Raw genomic sequence first — 9217 nt, forward strand, 5'->3', positions numbered from 1 at the left:
CACTCAACAATGGTGGACACACATCATCATCACTTTAGCCATGTTGGCACCACTTGCTAAAATAGTTGGCCATGACAGACACTGCTTTTCTAACCTTCAATAGCCAAGAAACATATTTTCCAGTCCAATACTTATATATAACTGGGATGGCTGATAACCGGTCTGGTCATCTCTCCCTTCATTGACGTCTGCTTCAGACTGACACAACTAGATCACCAGGGGGAAACCATTTTAATTTTCAGACACACTCAGAGCTTGTTCATTCAACACAAAGCTTTTAGTACCTACCAGTCCTGCAATAACAGTAGATTATTCCAACACTGTGCTGTGACTCAGAGCTGAATCAGGACCCAAAAGTAGAGACGAGACCTATGGCTTCACATTCACGTGACCGGATGAATGACCTCTACCAAGCAAACAAAGGCATCGGCATGAGCAAGATCCCTGGCAGAGGCACCCAAAAAACTACTCTACATTTTCCCACAGCTCCACACACCCTCCGCTGATTTATCTCCCATCAGGTATTTCCACTGATTCTCTCAGAGGACAGCACAACATCAATATCCTTCTGGATATAAAAGATGGAATAGACGTAAAGAGTTACAGTAAGTGTTTGTCCTCACTGACCCACAAAGTAATGAGAACCAAAAACTGTTACAGTGGAAGAGGCAAGCAGTGTGCTGTGATCAGAACACAACACAGGCATCTAGTTCTTCTTTGTTCATCAAAATATCTTAAGACATAACATGTTATGTTAACCCATGTCAAATAGAGAGACCAGACCAGACAGGGCCACAAGGATGTGGCACAAAAACGTTCTGTCTGCCGAAAAGAAACTTCCTCAATATATTCTCATATTTAAATGAGTCAGTCCGGACTCAAGCTGAAGAAGTTAAATGTTGCCACACTTCTCTGAGGAAGTGAGCGTGACTCCCAGAGGAGAAGCTAAGCTTTGCTTAATATGTCGACTGATAACGGGGGGGGGGGGGGACATGTAGCCTAGCAACATGTCATGGGGAAAATATATACCACACTATAGAGCTGTGCAATCATTCATTAACAATAGAGCTACGGGTGGCTGATGTCATGCAACACTCTGTTCCAAAACCACACCATTCAGTTCCCATGGACGTATGTAAGGGACAGGAAAATTGTCTCTCCATGACAACAGCCGTTGTCGCCCAACAGTCAGGGACAAGAGTGATGGGAATGCACAGGCAACAGATTCGGCTTGTGTCGTGATCACCTCATACCAGGTACAGAACCCAACTCTTACAAGCTTTATTATGCATGGTAAAAGTTTTTTTACGGGAAATCACATCCATCGTCTACACCTTTATCCTCCATGAGGGTTGCAAGGCATTTTCATAACATCACATACTCTCAATCTTATCTTTTGAGTTTTATTCTCGTACTGGAAGAATAGTTTGAACTGAAGGTTGAATTGAAAAACCAGTCACCAAAAAACGCAAATTTACAATGAAACAGTTCCTATGAACACACAACACAAGTGTATTCACACAGGGGAAATACACTCTCATGCATCTGCAATAAATCAACAACACTATTATAGCATTGCATTGGTTTTACATGACCTATTTATCAGCACAGTAGCTCCTCCTAGCTACTTTTCATGGTTTGCCCCCATCTGAAAAGTATACTGTTGCAGCAGCATACAATGTGGAAGTTCATTCGATATCCACAACAGCACTCAAATCGAGCGGATATTTGACTTCAGGTCTGGTCCTGAGCCAAACTTAAAAGGTATGATCTTTTGTGACATGATGATAGAGGAACTGGTAGGTCACGAGAGGAAGAAATAATGTCCTAGAATAAATATGTCACTGATCAATGCTGACCTGTTGCAAAAGATCAGGAACTGCACGGCACGGAATGAGATTGTGGCCTAATACGGACTGCATTACGGTCCTAAATTACCACCACTTTATTAAGAACACCTATTCAACTGCTTGTAAACGTGAACATCTACCAGCTGAAGTTCAAACTGAGCAGCCAAATGTTGCATGGTCACCAACGACCGGTTGGAAACTACTGGCATTTTTATATACACATACAATATCCAGTGAGGAGCAGTTCTCTGGGTGAAAATGCCTCGGTGATCCCAGAGATCGGAGGAGAACGACCATACTGGATCAAAATGACACAATCAAGGTATGAAGAAGACCATCTCTAGTAGTAGAAGACCACAACAGGTGCAACCCCCGACACTTACGAGGCTTTGCCATTATACAGTTCTAGCACTACTAGGCTCGACTCTATTCTACTCAGGTTTTTTGCCTGGTACCTACTCCTCAACACTCCAAAGATGAAGGAGCCAAAAGTGGACTTCAGGAAGAGAAAGGACAATATCCAGTCACTCATCATCAATGGGGATTGTGTGGAGAGGGTACCAGATTTTCGCTCCTTAGGAGTCAACATCATTGAGGACCTAGCCTGGTCGGCTCACACTGCTAAGCTCGTAACAAAGACTGTACTTCCTAAAGGTTCTCGGGAAGAACGACATCCCTGAGAGACTGTTGGTGTTCCATCGCTGCACAGTAGAGAGCATCCTGACCTACGGTGTCTGCAGCAGCACAGAGGAGAGAGCTCAAACTCAAACACAGTTCCTGCCACCTCAGGAACATTAAAAAAAAAAGGATCCTACGGGACTCATCTCAGCCTGGGCACACACCGTTAGAGTGTCTGTCATCCATGAAGACTAAGACAAACAGACTCAGAAACAGTTTCCATCCATCTGCCATCGCCAGCTGCTGGACTAGATATGTTTGGTCTAGTCCAAATCAAGGAAAAAAATCGATTCACATCACATCATCCAAGATTCTGAATCGATTCATAAACTTCAACATTTGATTTAAAACATTTTTTTTTAAATAATTTTCTATTTTGAAAAACCGCACAAAACACCAGTTTATGTTATTTGTGTACAGTTTATTTTTGTAATTTCTGGGAGAAAAGGGCAGCTAGCCTTAGCTTTTATTTATTAAAGTTATTTTGTTGTACGGTAAGTAAGTTTTTATTTGTTTTAAATGAATAAATGTTAACTTTTGTCTTAGGTTTGCCTTTGTGTGATCACATTATCACATTATCTTGTACAAACTGTGTTGTTTTGATGCCATATTTTGCCTTAACACACTATGAATTGTATCAATTTTTTAATCGAGAATCGTATAAATCGAATCGGTTGAATCGATTTTTAATCGAATCATGACCCTAAGAATCGGAATCGAATCGTGAGCCACCCAAAGATTCACATCCCTAATTGGGGTCATCATTTAGGGGTGTGGTGGACATGGGGGGCACCATATTAGAATCTGGTCATGGGCACCAAAATGGCTAGGGCCACCCCTGTACAGTCAAAGTCAAATGCAAGGTTTGAACTGACTAATAAAAGTAAAATATATGTAATTATGACGTGTGACACTCGATTTGAAGGAGTCAGTTTTGACATTACCTGCAGATGAGGAGTCTTCATGGTCGGAGCTCAGGTAGCCGTCACTTCTTCGGTCTGGTGTGCTGCACCCGGAGCCCCGCGATGCTCTGCTATGGATGTGCGGGAAGGACGGGGACAACCTGCCGTCGTCGCCGGAGTCGAATTCCCTGCTGTGGCGGAAAGGCCTCAGGTTGTCCCGGTGTTGAGCGCTCGAGTTGTCCCTGCCGCTGCTGCTGCTGTTCTTTGGTGCCAACAAGTTATTCCTGACAAAATTCTCATTCAGCTCCGGGTCTTCGAATTCCCTGTCGCTGCTCTCCTCGTTGTCATTGCGGAGCGAGACAGTGACAGGAGCCGCGGTGTCTCTCTTAAAGCTGGGTTTCTGCGGTGGGACGGGGATGGGCACGGGCTTCCCCGTCTTGCCGATGAATCTGCCCCGCTCGCGGCTGAAGGAGTTGCTGAGCACCGGTGTGATACCTGCCGCCTGGAGCTTCACGCCTCCACCGTCAGACACAGTGCTCCTCTCCGCGTCACCGTCACCGTTCCGCCGCAGCGGTTTTCTATTAACATTCTCCGTATTAGAAAGCACAAACGTGCCGGCATTAAAGTTTTCGTCCTTGCCTTCAAACCTCCCCGCCTCGTCTTGTCTTTTCTGCTGCGCCATGGTGGTCTGAAGGTAGATCACCTTGAATTTCTCCTCCGCCAGAGCTTTCTGGAGCCGCTTCAGGTTGGACTTCGAAGCCTCCAACTCCGACTCAATGTCCTGCACGGAGTTGAACTCCATGTGAGGCACTTCCCCGTCAGGAAACTCATTTCTCCAGTGTTTGGCGAATTCCTCCTGTTCCCACATCTCGGTGTTGACAGCGGGGCTGAGTGAGTCTGTCAGCCGCAGCGTCGCAGCGAAGCAGGCGAGGGGGAAAAAAGGTTGAACCGTGTGTCGCAGATACTGAGAATGTCCACCTTCCACACTGTGTCACTCTGTCACCGGGAGAAAAAACAACCCACTGGCATTAACTCATCCACTTTGTGACCATCTTCAATCTCATACAGTCACACAAACTAACTGCGGGCGGACGTGAGCGCTGAGTGCGAGGCGTGCGTGTGGCGATGATGCACAGAACTTTGAAAAGTTTGCACACTTCCTGTATGTCGTGGTGCGTTTATGTGCGGCTCGGACAAATGCGGGGATACTAACGTTTTCGCGCAGACACATTTCGAAAAACTATTATGACTCAGTTTCTCACAAAAACACAAAATGAAAACAGTGAAAAATATAAACAAAGAATATTCAAGTTAGGTTTGTCACACATATTTACTGTGCGAATTAAAACAGGAAAAGGCAAACTTTTATTTTATTTGGCTATTGCTTTGATGTCTTCATTGCACACGCAAATACATTGTTATTTGTAAGAAAAAGAAGAAATAATAAGAACATGACAAACAACAGAACAATTATCTACATAATGGTATATTAAAATGCATGTTTTTATTTATTTATATGTTTATTTCAACCAGAGGAGAAAAGAGTACTGGAATATTCTACTCAAGTAAACGTACCACTATATTTGATACATGTTTACAGTACAAGTAAAAGTACTGGTCTGTTGTTATCTCTTCTTTTACTGTATCACATCACCTGTCTCTATATTCCTGTGTCTATGTGTGTATTGTCAGATTGTTTGTTTGTTCCTTCACCAACAAAATACTATTGTTTTTTACTAATTCCAGAGATAAAAGTGTTATTTGATCTGAGATCCATGTCTCGTTCCCACAACAACAGAGGAAGCTGGGATTGAAAATAATAAATAAGGCATGTCAAAGTCTCTTCCTTCAAAGAAAATAAAAGCCCTACACAAAAATATCCAACCGCACGTGAATGCAACAGTAAAAAAAACATCACCTTTAACTCAAGCATTATAATATGACATGAAAATATTCTAATACTTAGAGTTGGTCTGAATAAATTATAAAACATTTTTTTTTTTATGGCGTCATGTTCACTGTCAGGTGTCACCTGGCAGCAGGAAACCACTTCTGTGGTTGTATGTGGTTTTCATAGAGCACACATATTGGATATGACACATGTGCATCTCCAGAAATCAACTGTTTGCTTCATTATTGAGAGAGAAAAAATGAGAATTCAAAGAAATCTCACCAAATCTTTGAGGTTATAAAGTCTCCAGACCATGGTTAACACATGTGGACAGGCATTTTTTAAGGAAACTATAAGTGATTGCAAAAGAGCTCTGTTCAGTCGGGGACACGTGGTGTCTCCTTTCCTCTTGCTGGTGGTTTTAGTGGTTTGTTCTTAAGGAAGGAAAGTGATCTTCTGTGTGTGTGTGTGTGTGTGTGCGTGCGTGCATGCGTACGTGCGTGCGTGCGTGCGTGTGTGCATGAGGTGATTGCCATCAGATATCAGAGGAAACACCACAAACAGTTTGCATGCGTCCATTTTGTGCAATTTGCCATGTAAACTTAAATCCTCATCCTCTTGATTCAGACGACTTCACCACTTAATATTTCACCAGTGAGTCAATAGGTTCAGTTAAAAAAATAAAAAATTATTACAGTTGATGTCAAAGAAAAAAAAGTCAAAGTCTAAATCACTGAACAAACACTAAACCTAAAATCAAACATTCACGCACCAGAAACTTTGGCAGTGAATGATGAGGACAGGTGAATAATGAGGACAGGTGAATAATGATGAGGACAGGTGAATGATGAGGACAGATGAATGATGATGAGGACAGGTGGATGATGATGAGGACAGGTGGATGATGGTGAGGACAGGTGGATGATGATGAGGACAGGTGAATTATGAGGACAGGTGAATGAAGAGGGCAGGTGAACAATGAGGAAAGGTTAATGAAGAGGACAGGTGAACGATGAGGACAGGTGAACGATGAAGACAGGTAAACGAAGAGGACAGGTGAATGAAGAGGACAGGTGAACGAAGAGGACAGGTGAACGACGAGGAGAGGTGAATGATGAGGACATGTGAACGATGAGGACAGGTGAACAAAGAGGGCAAGTGAATGATGAGGGCAAGTGAATGATGAGGACAGGTGAATGAAGAGGACAGGTGAATGATGATGAGAACAGGTGAATGATGATGAGAACAGGTGAACGATGACGATAGGTGAATGAAGAGGACAGGTGAATGATGATGAGGACATCTCTGATGATGAGGACATGTGAACAATGAGGACAGGTGAATGATGAGGACAATTATTTTGCCAGCACTTTAATTTGTAAAGGTTTGCCTTGAATTAAAAACAATTAATGTGATATTTAAGAAGAACCCCAACCTACTTTTTACAGTATTTAATTAAAATGTTATCAATATAGTGGCACTTTTACTTGAGTAGAATATGTCAGCATATCTCTCTAACTCTCCACCTCTGCCTAAAATCAGATCAACTTAACGTCAGCAGGAACCTTGCAGCTGCATCTTGATAAAGAAACTTGGTGAGCAGCCAGGGACGAGAGACTTCCAGTAAAACAGAGGAGAACGTTTGCTCCAAAGCCAGAGAGGGAGGAGGGTGGAGTCAGAGATGGACACTTGGTATTTTCACATGATGCCTGCTTGGATCCCTGCCCAGTATTGAAAAATCATTTTCCTAAAAGCTTCCAGTAGCCACAGAGGGCATCATCGATCAGCACTGGCTGCAGCTCTTAGAGCCCTGATTGGGTTACACAGAAATGAAAAGATGAGGGTGGGGCTACGGCCAAGCCTACAGTCATGAAACTAATTTACTACTCATTTGCATGACATAAAAGAGTAGAGAATACACACACAAAGTATATATGTACATATATGGGAGACAGTCGACAGGTATTCAGTTCAGTGAGTTCGAGGAATGCAGAAGGACGACTGCCTGGGGCCAGGATCTCACATACTTCAGCGATGTCGTACTTTCATATCAGGTGTCTTGAGATAATGGCACGACACCAGAGAAATTACACAACACATTACGCACAGCAGCCTTCACATCTCACTCTCCGACAGTGTTTTCATTCCAATTTACAAGCCACGAATCAAAGGAAAGCAACAATAATACTCACACTGGCCAAATTTATCAGGTACACCTGTTTAACTGCTTGTTTGTCCATTGTTGTTTAATTATTTTAAACCTCCAGTGAGGAACCGATATCGCCCCCCTGTGGATTTCTGTGTAATTACCAAAACACTACAGTCTCTATGACCTATGATCTGATGCACCAAAATATCTATTTGGTGATATATTGTTATCCTTCCATGACAATAATTGATACAGCAGCGCAAATATTTGTATTTTTAAAAAATTATATTCAAATAATAGCCATGAAAAAAGTACTTGATGACTTTTTTATGATGGGAAGCTAAATTGGCAATAGAAGGCATAGAAAACCATTGAAACTAGTCGTCGGGGTTATCGTGCTGACTGTTATTCTGTGAGGTCGAAAAAGACACGATTAAAATCTCCTGCGATGCTCAAACTGCAGCAATTATTCTCCAAAACAGGATCCGGGCACTGTAAACACGTCTGTGTGTCTTCTATCAACAGAACTTCATGTGTTATTTGCAACATACTGTTGACACAACATACTCGGGACTTCAGGCAAACACATCTTTTTTAGTTACTTCCACTTTCAAATTCACTAAACCATATTATGCTATTTTTCTATGAGGGATTATAGGAGCACAGAAACAAAATATGTCATCTTTTTGAATATCTTGCCAATTAAAACAGCTATAACAGCTCAACTGTACGTTTTTCACTGTCTAAACATTGCATTTTAGTTATAATTCGATAAAAATAACACCATAATTCACGCTACTGCTCCAGTCATTCATACATGCATCGCAGGGAATTAAATTACAACTAATTTCTCGAGTAATATAATATATTAGAATATAATATTATAATAATATAAATATTATTATTATAATATAATATATGATAATATAATTATAAATTTGATTAAAGTTCAGATTTGAAAGGTGCTAGTAAATATATATTTGTATATATATATATATGCATAAACATACACATATATATACACATACATATATAGATGTATGTATATGTTTATGTATATATATACACAATACAAACATATACATACATATAAATATATATACATATATATGTACACTTTTTAGTATTTTAATATAGACTAAATATTTATGTTTGCTTCAGTGCTCATTTAAACAACTAACATACACATCTGTCACTATATCATGGGGAATTTATTAACATATTCATAAAAAAAAAAAAAAAAGCACATGCAGGAAATTAAATAATGTTACAGCCAGGCCTTGGGGGGAAACCCGATCCCTACTCCCAAGAAACCAGCAGCAACAAACTAAACAAACCATTTTTGAAGGTTTGTTGAAAACAGGCGCATAAACATCTTCTGGTAGTCCAGCTGTGAGTGGTTACAGGGGTCAAGGTCAGGCCTCTTGTCAAGCCACAAAATAAGTGATACTTTTACTTGAGTAGAATATTTCAGTACTCTTTCCACCGCTGCCTAAAATCTGATCAACTTAATGTGAGCAGGAACGAGAGACTTCCCGTAAAACATTCACATCTGACAGAGATAATGATGCTGAAGATCAAACCATTTATAACCAGCAAGTCCACTGAGATGCTGCAGTAAAGTCATGAGTGGATTTGTGGCGCCCTCATGTGGCCACTGGAGGGAGGGGGGGGGGATAAACGTCATGACAAAAACAAGCACAACAAAAGATGCACGGCATGGAATCACCTGGAAACAGTGGCACAC

General features: G+C 41.3%; 1 protein-coding gene across 2 annotated transcripts in view; it reads right to left on the reverse strand.

Annotated features, from left to right (window-relative positions):
• The window catches only part of abr (ABR activator of RhoGEF and GTPase), a gene marked incomplete at its 5' end in the record, with an annotated part of 129052 nt that extends 124754 nt beyond the window's left edge, over positions 1-4298 (reverse strand). For both annotated transcript variants that reach the window (XM_083910742.1, XM_083910741.1), the window contains one exon: positions 3473-4298. In XM_083910742.1, the coding sequence (XP_083766868.1) occupies positions 3473-4298 (826 nt within the window). The remainder of the gene's footprint in view (positions 1-3472) is intronic.
• Positions 4299-9217: the final 4919 nt, after the last annotated feature.

This window comes from Microchirus variegatus (genome assembly GCF_963457635.1).
Source record: "Microchirus variegatus genome assembly, chromosome: 2".
Lineage (NCBI taxonomy): Eukaryota > Metazoa > Chordata > Actinopteri > Pleuronectiformes > Soleidae > Microchirus > Microchirus variegatus.